General features: G+C 46.2%; 1 protein-coding gene across 1 annotated transcript in view; it reads left to right on the forward strand.

Moving 5' to 3' along the window:
* The window catches only part of cdh23 (cadherin-related 23), a gene marked incomplete at both ends in the record, with an annotated part of 695,931 nt that overhangs the window by 516,752 nt on the left and 165,218 nt on the right, over nt 1-13,961 (forward strand). Inside the window, 5 exons of the mRNA XM_084153635.1 lie at nt 370-515; nt 1,003-1,222; nt 1,748-1,900; nt 3,193-3,306; nt 4,565-4,713. Of these exons, the coding sequence (XP_084009761.1) occupies nt 370-515; nt 1,003-1,222; nt 1,748-1,900; nt 3,193-3,306; nt 4,565-4,713 (782 nt within the window). The remainder of the gene's footprint in view (nt 1-369; nt 516-1,002; nt 1,223-1,747; nt 1,901-3,192; nt 3,307-4,564; nt 4,714-13,961) is intronic.

Here is a 13,961-nt window from a genome sequence, read left to right on the forward strand (position 1 = left end):
TGTCTGTCTGTCTGTCTGTCTGTCTGTCTGTCTGTCTGTCTGTCTGTCTGTCTGTCTGTCTGTCTGTCTGTCTGTCTGTCTGTCTGTCTGTCTAGCTGGGACTGAGACGTCTGTCTGTCTATTCATGTGTTTGTTTGTGTGTGTGTGTGTGTGTGTGTGTGTGTGTCTGTCTGTCTGGAGCTGAAGAGTGTGTAAATCTGTCAGCCTACTGTATCAGTATCTAAATTACAGTGTCAGTTTATATGTGAGTCTCTGCAATAACACTGTTTCAACCAAATCTTCCTTCTACTTTAATATTGATGGTAAAACTTTTATTGCCGTTTTGTGCTCTTGTAAATGCTGTGTTTATTCCTCTGGCGCCCCCTCCAGTTGGCAGACCTCCACTGCGTTCTTCAGTCAGCACCACGGTGTACGTCAACTTGCTGGACCTGAATGACAACGACCCCACCTTCCTTAACCTGCCCTTTGTGGCCGAGGTGCCAGAAGGCCTGCCTAGTGGATCCTCTGTGTTCAAGGTCAGCACACCATTACAAGATATTATTAGAGTTAGTTGCCTGTGTCTTTGTATCAGATTAATCAGATTAATCCACGACACTGGCATGTCTGACGGGCCTCATTCCATGATATGTCATCAATACATGCCAGTGTGGCAGATTAAACTGATATCATGACAGTGCGTGTGTGTGAAGGCTAATTGAAAAATCTCCTTTGTTTCTGTAACTGTCTGTCATGTCCTCCTCTCACTTCTGTTCACCGCACCACTTCCATCTTTCTCTCGCTCTCTGTCCCCTCTGTTTCCTATCCACACACCTCTTACTCCTCTCCCCTCTCACCCTACCCCCTCTCCTCTACTATCTCACCTCTCCTCCCTTCCTCTCCTCTTTCTCTCCTCCTCTCCTCTCTCTCTCTGTCCTCTCCCTTCCTCCTCTCTGTCTCTTTCTCTCCCTCTTTCTCTCCCTCTCCGTTCCTTTCCCTCAATCCCTCTCTCCTCTCCTCCCTCAGATCCAGGTGGATGACCCTGATGAGGAGGAGAATGGTATGGTTACCATGGCGCTACTGGTGGGCATGCCACGCCTTGACTTCTATCTCAACAGCACCACGGGCGTGCTGTACTCCACAGCAACGCTGGACCGCGAGCAGATTGGCCAGTACCACCTGAGGATTGTGGCATACGACAAAGGGCAGAAACCACGCACCTCCACCAGCACCCTCACCATCACAGGTATGCAATAGTCAGGGCATGTATTCATAAAGCATCTCAGAGTAGGAGTGCTGATCTAGAATCAGTTTTGCCTTTCAGATCATAATGACTAAGACAGTGGGGACCTGATCCTAGATCACCACACCTACTTTCAGATGATATGTGAATACAGGACACGGCTAGACCAACATACAAACTTTGCACCATGTAAAGACTGATTCAAGACTCGCAGAGATTTGCAGAGTATAACCTGCTGGTCTGAAGCAGATCTTTTAGAAGTGCTGAGAGATTAATGAGAATCTATTAAATGTGTTACTTGTCTTGTCCGCCTACTGCGCATGATTACATTTATTTTACAAAGATGAATATGAAAACATGATAACTCAGAGTCTATGTGTCTCTCTTTGTCTGTCTGTCTGTCTGTCTGTCTGTCTGTCTGTCTGTCTGTCTGTCTGTCTGTCTGTCTGTCTGTCTGTCTGTCTGTCTGTCTGTCTGTCTGTCTGTCTGTCTGTCTGTCTGTCTGTCTTGTCTCCCTGTGTCCCTCAGTCCTAGATGCCAACGACGAGACCCCCACATTCTTCCCCAAAGTGTACAATGTGTCCCTGCAGGAGAGCGTCCCCAGGGACCATGTGGTGGCTCACCTCAACTGCTTCGACAACGACGCCGGCCTCAACGCTGAGCTCAGCTACTTCATCACAGGTCAGAGGTCAAACTAAGGCCATGGCAGCCACAAATGTGTGCGTGTGCGAGTGGGTGTGTGTGTGTGTGGTGTGTGAGTGGTTGGGAAACACGTGTGTGCATCTAGAGTGGTTGGGCAAAACGTAGAGGTGTATTATGTGAATTTCCTACTCCTTGTGTATGTGTGGACACTACACTCTTAGAAAAAAGGGTTCCAAAGGGGTTCTTTGCGGAGGAATAGGGTTCTACTAAGAACTGTTTTAATCAGAAGAACCCTTTTTGGAAGACAAGGGTTCTATGTATCTATAACCTTTAACATCCTAAGAATCTTTTTTGGAAGAAAGGGTTCTTTGATGGTTCTTTGGAAGGAAAGAATAATTCTTTGGAAGGCAAGAAGGGTTTTTACAAATAACCATATATCATATTTCCCAGCATGCTCTATTGCAGTGATATTTTCAGAATTGTTTGTTTTACTGTTATATCTGTTGTTTTTGCATTGATTGGTTGATACATTTTATGCTACACAAAGATAAATAACATACCGTTTTCTAATCTACTCCAATCTGTTAGTAATTGGATTTATTGCACCCGTTAGTGAGATGGTTGTTCAAGTTTAGATGATTTAGGTAGTCTCAGTATTCAGTCTTCCCATCCCTGGCAGTCATTCTGATTGCAGGTTGCAGGTGATTAACAATTCTACTTGTTGGATATCCTAACTCAGGCTGGATTCCAATAGGAATTACACAACACTTTGCAAACCAGCATACTGTAATTTGCAGGTCTGGTGTGGCCTGTAAAGCAGGAGATTCCTAACACCCCTGTGTTAGGGTATTACTAGGCCCTCAAAGAAAGGCCTTATATATGTATTGTCATAAATCATAACATTTTAAAGGCTAATAAGGCTGGTGGAACTGTCCATAGAGTGTTCTAAGAAGAACCCTCCAAAGATAAAAGGGTTCTCAGTAGAACCTTTCATAGATGGTTCTAGGAAGAACCTTTAGATTATAAAATGGTTCTTGGTAGAACCCTTCATAGAGGGTTCTAGGTAGAACTATATACAGTGGGTTCTTTGAAGAACCCTATGTAGAGGGTTCTAGATAGACCCCTCTGCAAAGGGTTATACCCAGCACCAAAAAGGGTTCCCCTATGGGGACAAACCGAAGAACCCTGTACGGTTCTATTTAGCACCTTTTTTTCTAAGAGTGTAGTGTATATGTGTGTGTGTGCATGCAGACTTGCGTTCATTTATGTGTATAAGTGAATAGCCGAGATTTACATGTAATGTTCCACCATCTGTGTGTTGTGTTCTGCAGATGGTAACCAGGATGGTAAATTCAGTGTTGGCTTCAGAAATGGTGTGGTCCGGACTGTGGTTGCCCTGGACAGAGAGACACTGGCTGCATACAAACTGGTCATAGAGGCTATCGGTGAGTCCTAGCCCTATAAGAGTATTTTTCAGTCCTAGCCCTATAATAGCCTTCATCTTTGTTTTTACTCTGTGTATTTAGACCAATTGTATTTGTTCCATTTTGGGCTTGTTTTAGTGTACATGTTCTGTATGATTTCAAACTTCAAATAAATTGGTTCAAAGCTACAATCCTTTTGTACATCTGTGAGATTGAGAAGTGAGAAGTGATGCATGCAAGTCTTCAGGGATGTAAAATGTTGTGCTACGGTCTCTGTTCCTTTTCATCATCGTACTAAAGAGAGAACAATAAGGGTTGCATCCTAAATACAAGCCTATTCCCTTGTTAGTGCACTACTTTTCACCAGGGCCCATAGGGCTCTGGTTCAAAGATGTAAAACTTTGTAAGGAATAGGCTGCCATTTGGGATGCAACCAAGGTTTGAAGTTTCCTGTTGTTGTTTTTCTTGAAACCTTTAAGTACATCTCAGTTGTTCTGAGGTGTCTGCTGCTAGGGCTGTTCAGACACCTCACTGTGTGTATACAATGAGTATACCAAACATTAGAAACACATTCCTAATATTTTGGGTGGTGGAACATTCTTGATACACACGGGAAACTGTTGCGCTGTTGCAGTTTTTGACACAAATTGGTGCGCCTGGTACCTACAGTACACCATACCCTGTTCAAAGGCACTTAAATATTTTGTTTTGCCCATTCACACTCAAGGCTTGAAAATCCTTCTTTAACCTATCTCATCCACTTCATCTACACTGATTTAGGTGGATTTAACAAGTGATATCAATAAGGGATCATAGCTTTCACTTGGTCAGTCTGTCATAGAAAGAGCAGGTGTTCTTAATGTTTTATATACTAATTTAGGCGGAGAGAGGGGAAGAGAGGGGGGGGGGGGGATTGAGAGAAGAGGAGAGCACTCATGTTACTACCTCAGAAGTGATTGAACATGGCTCAACTTTGAGTATCCCACTGATATTTTTTCAAATGTTGGGTTTTCAAAGACTCAGTTTGTTTTTGTTTTCTATTGTATGGTTTTAATGATTCGATTATACAGTTGGTTTTATTTACAAAGATGGCAAAGATATTGACTTTAGTTGAAATGCAACCAATGAATGCACTGAGTGTAAGTTGCTAAATGACTCAAATGAAATAAAATTTTAGCTGTGTCATAAAACAGAAAAATATGTTCACTGGCCCAGTTTCTCAGAAACTGACAGACACATACACACAGTGTTGTAATGTGTGAATGTGTGTCCCCCTCAGATAATGGTCCAGCAGGCAGCAGGAGGACAGGCACAGCCACAGTGTTTGTAGAAGTACTGGACGTGAACGACAACAGACCCATCTTCCTCCAGAACAGCTATGAGACCAGCATACTAGAGAATGTCCCCATTGGAACCAGCATCCTGCAGGTACACAGGCAGGCTGACACACACACACACACACACACACACACACACACACACACACACACACACACACGTACACACACACACACACACACACACGTACACATACAGATAGATGTATGATCTTAATTTGATCACCCTGTTGCAGGAGAAATTTCCTGCAATGCAATTTGATTTGAGGTTTAAAAAGGCTTCTGAAATGTGTAATCCCTTACAAAAAATGCATCAACCTCTACACATTTCCATTAATTATAATCCACATACAGTGCCTTGCAAAAGTATTCATCCACCTTGGCGTTTTTCCTATTTTGTTGCATTACAACCTGTAATTTAAATTGATTTTTATGTGTGAACAGTGCAAACTGGCTCTAACCAGATTAGAAAGAGGAGTGGGAGGCCCCGGTTCACAACTGAGCAAGAGGACAAATACATTAGAGTATCTAGTTTGAGAAACAGACGCCTCACAGGTCCTCAACTGTCAGCTTCATTAAATAGTACCCGCAAAACACCAGTCTCAACGTCAACAGTGAAGAGGTGACTCTGGGATGCTGACCTTCTAGGCAGAGTTTCAAAGAAAAAGCCATATCTCAGACTGCCCATCTTAATATTTTATTTTTATTGGCCAGTCTGAGATATGGCTTTTTCTTTGCAACTCTGCCTAGAAGCTCAGCATCCCGGAGTCGCCTCAGTTGCTCAGTTGTGAACCGGGGCCTCCCACTCCTCTTTCTAATCTGGTTAAAGCCAGTTTGCGCTGTTCTATGAAGGGAGTAGTACACAGCGTTGTACGAGATCTTCAGTTTCTTGGCAATTTCTTGCATGGAATAGCCTTAATTTCTCAGAACAAGAATAGACTGACGAGTTTCAGAAGAAGGTTATTTGTTTCTGGACATTTTGAGCCTGTAATCGAACCCACAATTGCTGATGCTCCAGATACTCAACTAGTCTCAAGAAGGCCAGTGTTATTGCTTCTTTAATTACCGCAACAGTTTTCAGCTGTGCTAACACAATTGCAAAAGGGTTTTCTAATGATCAATTAGCCTTTTAAAATTATAAACTTGGATTAGCAAACACAACGTGCCATTGGAACACAGGACTGATGGGTGCTGATAATGGGCCTCTGTACGCCTCTGTAGATATTCCATTCAAAATCAGCAGTTTCCATCTACAATAGCCATTTACAACATTAACAATGTGTACACTGTATTTTTGAACAATTGGATGTTATTTTAATGGACAAAAAAATTGCTTTTCTTTCGAATACAAGGACGTTTCTAAGTGACCCCAAATCTTTGAACGGTAGTGTACACGCGCACACTCACACACACCCACCCACACACACACACACACACACACACACACACAGCAGTGTAAAGTATTTAAGTACAAATACTTTAAAGTACTACCTAACTCGTTTTTTGGGGTATCTGAACTATTGATAGTTTTAATAACTTTTACTTTCCTAAAGAAAATAATGTACTTTTTACTCCATACATTTTCCCTTACACCCAAAAGTTCTTGTTACATTTTAAATGCTTAGCAGGACAGGAAAATGGTCCAATTCACGCACTCATCAAGAGATCATACCTGGTCATCCCTACTGCCTCTGATCTGGCGAACTCACTAAACACACATGCATCGTTTGTAAATTATGTCTGAGTGTTGGAGTGTGCTCCTGGCTATCCATAAATTATAAATCAAGAAAATGGTACCATCTGGTTTGCTTAATATAAATAATTTGAAATGATTCATACTTTTCCTTTTCCTTTGGTACTTGTCAGTGGGTGCTGTAGGTGGGTGTGGTGCAGGAATCAGGCGCAGGACGCAGAAACTTAGTTCAAAAGACTTTAGTGAACACTCACTCATAACACGAGCCAAAAAGCCCGGAGGCGAGAAAATACGCACACAGGCGTAAAACAAAATGCGCACTAACATGTGCGAGAACCCTCCCTAACAGAGGAGGAAAACAACGAAGCACAGACAACCAACAGTAGCGCACAAACACGACAGCAAGTACAATCACACACAACACCTGACAAACACAACGAGAACTTATAGGACACTAATGAGCGCTAAACGAAAACAGGTGTACAACATCAAGACAAAACCAAACGAACATCGAAACATACAACGGTGGCAGCTAGTACTCCGGAGACGACGACCGCCGAAGCCTGCCCGAGCAAGGAAGAGAGGCAGCCTCGGCCGAAACTGTGACAGTACCCCCCCTTGACGCGCGGCTCCAGACGTGCGCCGACTCCGGCCTCGGGGACGACCAGGAGGACGACCCGAGGACTAGGGTCGGTGCGCAACGCCCGCTCGATCTCAGCATCGACCTCCCACACTACCGGTGCCACCAGACAAGACTCCGGCAGTATGGGAGTGGGCTCCACGGACCTCTCCTCCGTGTCATTCCGCCGAGACAGTGCGTCTGCCTTACCGTTCTGTGACCCAGGGATGTACGTGATCTTAAATACGAACCGGGCCAAAAACATGTTCCACCGCGCCTGGCGAGGGTTCAGTCTCCTAGCTGCCCGGATGTACTCCAGGTTACGGTGGTCAGTCAAAATGAGAAAAGGGTGTTGAGCCCCCTCAAGCCAATGCCTCCACACCTTTAGGGCCTGTACCACGGCTAACAGCTCCCTGTCCCCTACGTCATAATTTCGCTCCGCCGGACTGAGCATTTTGGAATAAAAAGCACAGGGGCGGAGTTTAGGTGGCGTGCCGGACCGTTGCGAAAGCACGGCCCCTATACCGGCCTCTGACGCATCCACCTCTACCTGAAATGGTAAAGAGGGATCTGGATGCGCCAGCACCGGAGCCGAAGTAAACAGGTTCTTCAGCCTCCCAAAGCCCTGTCCGCCTCGGCTGACCACTGCAAACGCACCGGACCCCCCTTCAAAAGAGACGTTATGGGAGCTGCCACCTGTCCAAAACCCCGGATAAACCTCCGGTAGTAATTTGCAAAAACTGCTGCACCTCTTTAACAGTGGTTGGAGTCTGCCAATTACGCACGGCTGACACCCGGTCAACCTCCATCTTCACCCCTGACGCAGACAACTGATAACCCAAAAAGGAGATCGACTCCTGGAAAAACAGACATTTCTCTGCCTTGACATACAGGTCGTGCTCCAACAGCCTCCTCAACACTTGGCGCACCAGGGCCACATGCTCGACTCGGGTAGACGAGTACACGAGAATGTCATCTATGTAAACGACCACCCCCTGCCCCTGCATGTCCCTGAAGATCTCATCTACGAATGATTTGAAAACTGAAGGAGCGTTCATCAACCCATATGGCATGACAAGATACTCGTAATGACCCGAGGTGGTACTAAACGCTGTCTTCCATTCATCGCCCTCTCTAATGCGTACCAAGTTGTAAGCGCTCCTGAGATCTAATTTTGTGAAAAAACGCGCCCCGTGCAATGACTCCGTCATGGTCGCAATCAGAGGAACTGGATAACTGTACTTCACCGTGATCTGATTGAGACTACGGTAATCAATTTACGGGCGTAACCCTCCATCCTTCTTCTTCACAAAAAAGAAACTCGAGGACGCAGGGGAAGTGGATGGCCGTATGTATCCTTGTCTCAGAGATTCGTCTATGTAAGTCTCCATAGCTCTCTTCTCCTCTTGAGACAGAGGATACATATGGCTCCGTGGGAGCGCAGCTCCTGCCTGGAGGTCTATCGCACAATCTCCCTGCCTATGAGGAGGTAACTGCGTCGCCCTCGACTTACTGAACACAATAGCCAAATCGTCATACTCGGGGGGAATGTGCAATGCGGGCACCTGGTTTGGACTCTCCACCGAGATAGCCCCCACGGAAACACCTAAACATCACCCCACACACTGGGCAGACGACTCCATCAGAGCCCTCTCCTGCCACGAAATAGACGGATTATGGATACTCAACCAGGGCATTCCCAGCACCACCGGATACGCAGGAGAGTCGATCAGATATAGCTGGATAATCTCCTCATGACCCCCCTGCGTACACATCCTAAGTGGTGCCGTGACTTCCCTGATCAAGCCCGATCCCAACCGACGGCTATCTAGGGCATGAACGGGGAATGGGACGTCAACAGGAAGAAGGGGAATCCCTAATTCTAAACAAAATTTTCTATCAACAAAATTCCCAGCCGCGCCTGAATCTACTAGCGCCTTATGCTGTGAATGAGGTGCAACCTGTGGAAATCGCACAGGTATACAGAAGTGCGCAACCGAGAGCTCTGGGTAAGTGGGGCGCCTACTCACCTGGAAGGACTCCCCAGTGCGGAGCCTGTCGTCTTCTCCCCTAGGAGACCCTCCCCAGCACCTAGCCTCGGTGTGTCTTCCACGGCCACAGTTGGTGCAGAGGACGGCCCCCCTCGTACTCCGACCCCTCCTCTCTCTAGCGCCAGCACCCCCGAGCTCCATAGGGCTCGGCTCGGAGGTGCTGGAGGATGGAATGGACGGACCCCCCTCGGAACGTCCGCGGGTAGCCAGCAGGGTGTCCAGCCTGATGGACATGTCCACTAACTGATCGAAAGAGAGGCTGGTATCCCTGCAGGCCAGCTCCCGACGAACGTCCTCTCGTAGACTACAGCGGTAGTGATCGATGAGGGCCCGCTCATTCCACCCTGCATCCGCCGCTAGAGTTCGGAATTCTAAAGCGAACTCCTGGGCGCTCCTCCTCCCCTGCCGGAGGTAGAACAGACGCTCCCCCGCCGCTTTCCCCTCAGGTGGATGGTCAAACACAGCCCTGAAGCGGCGGGAGAACTCAGAGTAGGTGATGGTGGAGGCGTCTATTCTCCTCCACTCTGCGTTGGCCCATTCCAACGCCTTGCCGGTAAGACAGGAGATGAGGGCGGACACGCAGCGGTCCCATCATAGGCCCTCGGGAGCGAGAGCCGAATTCCCCTGGGTTCCGGAGCTTGAATGGGCTGACTGGCCGATGGTGATGGCACGGGAGGTGGAGTTGTGGGTGTCCCTCTGGTCTCCCAGCGTTGAAGGGTGTTAATCACGTCCTGAAGGGCGGTCCCGATACGAAGGATCTGATCGTTCTGCTCACGGACCCTATCCTCCAGAGACTCAGGTGCTGCTGCGGCTCCTGCTGATTCCATCCTTATGGTGTGTGATTCTGTCAGTGGGTGCTGTAGGTGGGTGTGGTGCAGGAATCAGGCGCAGGACGCAGAAACTTAGTCCAAAAGACTTTAGTGAACACTCACTCATAACACGAGCCAAAAAGCCCGGAGGCGAGAAAATACGCACACAGGCGTAGAACAAAATGCGCACTAACATGTGCGAGAACCCTCCCTAACAGAGGAGGAAAACAACGAAGCACAGACAACCAACAGTAGTGCACAAACACGACAGCAAGTACAATCACACACAACACCTGACAAACACAACGAGAACTTATAGGACACTAATGAGCGCTAAACGAAAACAGGTGTACAACATCAAGACAAAACCAAACGAACATCGAAACATACAACGGTGGCAGCTAGTACTCCGGAGACGACGACCGCCGAAGCCTGCCCGAGCAAGGAAGAGAGGCAGCCTCGGCCAAAACCGTGACAGTACTCAAGTATATTTTTGCAATTACATTTACTTTTGATACTTAAGTATATTTAAAACCAAATACTTTTAGACTTTTACTCAAGTACTATTTTACTGGGTGACTTTCACTTTTACTTGAGTCATTTTCTATGAAGGTATCTTAACTTTTACTCAAGTATGACAATTGGGTACTTTTTCCACAACTGCACACCCACACACATGCACACACATACACTCCAATGCATTTAACGCAGGTATTTGAAAGTAGTTTAAAATAGTAGGCTGTTTATAGGAATTATTTTAGCATACAGTGAGGGAAAAATGTATTTGATCCCCTGCTGATTTTGTAAGTTTGCCCACTGACAAAGACATGATCAGTCTATAATTTTAATGGTAGGTTTATTTGAACAGTGAGAAACAGAATAACAACAAAAAAATCCAGAAAAACGCACGTCAAAAAAGTTCTAAATTGATTTCCATTTTAATGAGGGAAATAAGTATTTGACCCCTCTGCAAAACATGACTTAGTACTTGGTGGCAAAACCCTTGTTGGCAATCACAGAGGTCAGACATTCCTTGTAGTTGGCCACCAGGTTTGCACACATCTCAGGAGGGATTTTGTCCCACTCCTCTTTGCAGATCTTCTCCAAGTCATTAAGGTTTCGAGCCTGACGTTTGGCAACTCGAACCTTCAGCTCCCTCCACATATTTTCTATGGGATTAAGGTCTGGAGAACGGCTAGGTCACTTCAGGACCTTAATGTGCTTCTTCTTGAGCCACTCCTTTGTTGCCTTGGCCGGGTGGTTTGAGTCATTGTCATGCTGGAATACCCATCCACGACCCATTTTCAATGCCCTGGCTGAGGGAAGGAGGTTCTCACCCAAGATTTGACGGTACATGGCCCCGTCCATCGTCCCTTTGATGCGGTGAAGTTGTCCTGTCCCCTTAGCAGAAAAACACCCCCAAAGCATAATATTTCCCCCTCCATGTTTGACAGTGGGGATGGTGTTCTTGGGGTCATAGGCAGCATTCCTCCTCCAAACACGGCGAGTTGAGTTGATGCCAAAAAGCTCGATTTTGGTCTCATCTGACCACAACACTTTCACCCAGTTCTCCTCTGAATCATTCAGATGTTCATTGGCAAACTTCAGACAGGCCTGTATATGTGCTTTCTTGAGCAGGGGGACCTTGCGGGCGCTGCAGGATTTCAGTCCTTCACGGCGTAGTGTGTTACCAATTGTTTTCTTGGTGACTATGGTCCCAGCTGCCTTGAGATCATTGACAAGATCCTCCCGTGTAGTTCTGGGCTGATTCCTCACCGTTCTCATGATCATTGCAACTCCACGAGGTGAGATCTTGCATGGAGCCCCAGGCCGAGGGAGATTGACAGTGTTTTGTGTTTCTTCCATTTGCGAATAATCGCACCAACTGTTGTCACCTTCTCACCAAGCTGCTTGGCGATTGTCTTGTAGCCCATTCCAGCCTTGTGTAGGTCTACAATCTTGTCCCTGACATCCTTGGAGAGCTCTTTGGTCTTGGCCATGGTGGAGAGTTTGGAATCTGATTGATTGATTGCTTCTGTGGACAGGTGTCTTTTATACAGGTAACAAACTGAGATTAGGAGCACTCCCTTTAAGAGTGTGTTCCTAATCTCAGCTCCTTAGCTGTATAAAAGACACCTGGGAGCCAGAAATCTTTCTGATTGCGAGGGGGTCAAATACTTATTTCCCTCATTAAAATGCAAATCGATTTATAACATTTTTGACTCGCGTTTTTCTGGATGTTTTTGTTGTTATTCTGTCGCTCACTGTTCAAATAAACCTACCATAAAAATTATAGACTGATAATTTCTTTGTCAGTGGGCAAACGTACAAAATCAGCAGGGGATCAAACACTTTTTTCCCTCACTGTACTTACAAATACTTCCAATAGAGGTAGTTGATTCGGGCCACATTATTTGAAAATACTCAAATGCACAGAACAATAAGTATTTAAATAACAAATAATCAAATACACATGTATTTGAACCCAGGTCACACACACACACGCACAAAATGAGAAAACATTTGTATTTTCTAAAACAACCAAAAATGTTATACAACAAAATAATACCACAAAATGTTCTAATACAACAAAAGTACAAAACAATTCACATCAACCACAGAGGCTGGTATCCCTTTTGGCAGAACATTAGGCTTGCACCTGCTTCTCTGGTCTGTTACAACATGACCGATCAACAGGTATGGTCACGGTCAATAATGTTCCAAATAACCACATGGACTGGTAAAGTAAAGGTTATCTTGAAGTAAGGATTTGGTCAGATGTTAGTGTCATTGTTTAGTTAGCAGTACATCCATGGACAGGCAGGACTGTGGTCAAGTCTGAATGCTGTGGTCAAGTTATGGTTAGAGCGGTCACCTCCATGAGCGGGCCTGCGTTCATCCCACGGTCCGAGCGTGGTCATATCCCTGTAACGCAGTCAAACAGGCAGGGCATGCTAAGGTGGGGCATCGGTGAGCTGCTGTGGTCAGGTTGCGGTCTGGTGGGGAGCAGTGGTTGCTGCGGTCCGGCCAGTGTTGGGGCAGTCATTTGAAAGAGGAGGTGAACGACCACCACTTGGACCCCAGTCTCTTCCACAGCTTGAGCTGGGGCTCCGAGGACAGAGAAGGGCCGCAGACCAGGGACTCGCCTGAACAACGGCCTCCATCTGAGTCCTCCTCTGTCTGGGTTGATGACCCACGACACATGGCCAAGAAGATAGCACAGCCAGCCAAGAGTAGGGACAGGCCTAGATCCATCATGATCGTCAGCAGAGGGGCTCATGGGGCTCTGAGGGTAGTTTCAAGTTTCAAGTTTTGTTGTCACGTGCACAAGTACAGTGAAATGCCTTTCTTGCAAGCTCTTTCCCAACAATGCAGTAATCAATATCAGTAGAAAAAATATGACATATATAGTAAAGTAGAACAAAAACACACGAGAAATAGAAAAAAGAAGAACACGAGAAAATAAGTAAGTTATATACAGGGTCAGTTCCAATACCATATTTACAGTGTGCAGGGACACTGGAGTGGTAGAGGTAGATACAGTATGTATAGGGGTAAGGTGACCAGACATCAGGATATATGATAAACAGAGTAGCAGCAGCATATATGATGCTTGTATGCGTGTGTGTAGAGTCAGTAGGAATGTGTGTGTGTGTTATGTGTTTGTGAGCAAATTAAGTGTTTGTGTGTGTGTGTGTCTGTTGGAGTGTCAGTGTGAGTGTGTGTGACTGAGTGTGTAGAGTGCTGTGAGTGTGCATAGAGTCAGTGCAAAAATAAAATGAAAGTGTCAATGCAGCTAGTCCGTCTAGCCATTTTGTGAGCTATTTAGCGGTCTTATGGCTTGGGGAAGCTGTTCAGGATCCTGTTGGTGTCAGACACCGGTACAACTTACCATGCGGAAGCAGAGAGAACAGTTTATGGCTTGGGTGGCTGGAGTCTTTAACAATTTTCCAAGCCTTCCTTTCACACCGCCTAATATAGAGGTCCTGAATGGCAGGGAGCTTGGCCCCAGTGATGTACTTGGCTGTCCGCATCACCCTCTGTAGTGCCATGCGATCGAGGGCGGTGTAGATGCCATACCAAGCAGTGATGCAGCCAGTCAAGATGCTCTCAATGATGCAGCTGCATAACTTTTTGAGGATTTGAGGGCCTCTCAAGCCAAATAGT

Source organism: Coregonus lavaretus (assembly GCF_964263955.1).
Source record: "Coregonus lavaretus genome assembly, chromosome: 36".
Classification (NCBI taxonomy): domain Eukaryota; kingdom Metazoa; phylum Chordata; class Actinopteri; order Salmoniformes; family Salmonidae; genus Coregonus; species Coregonus lavaretus.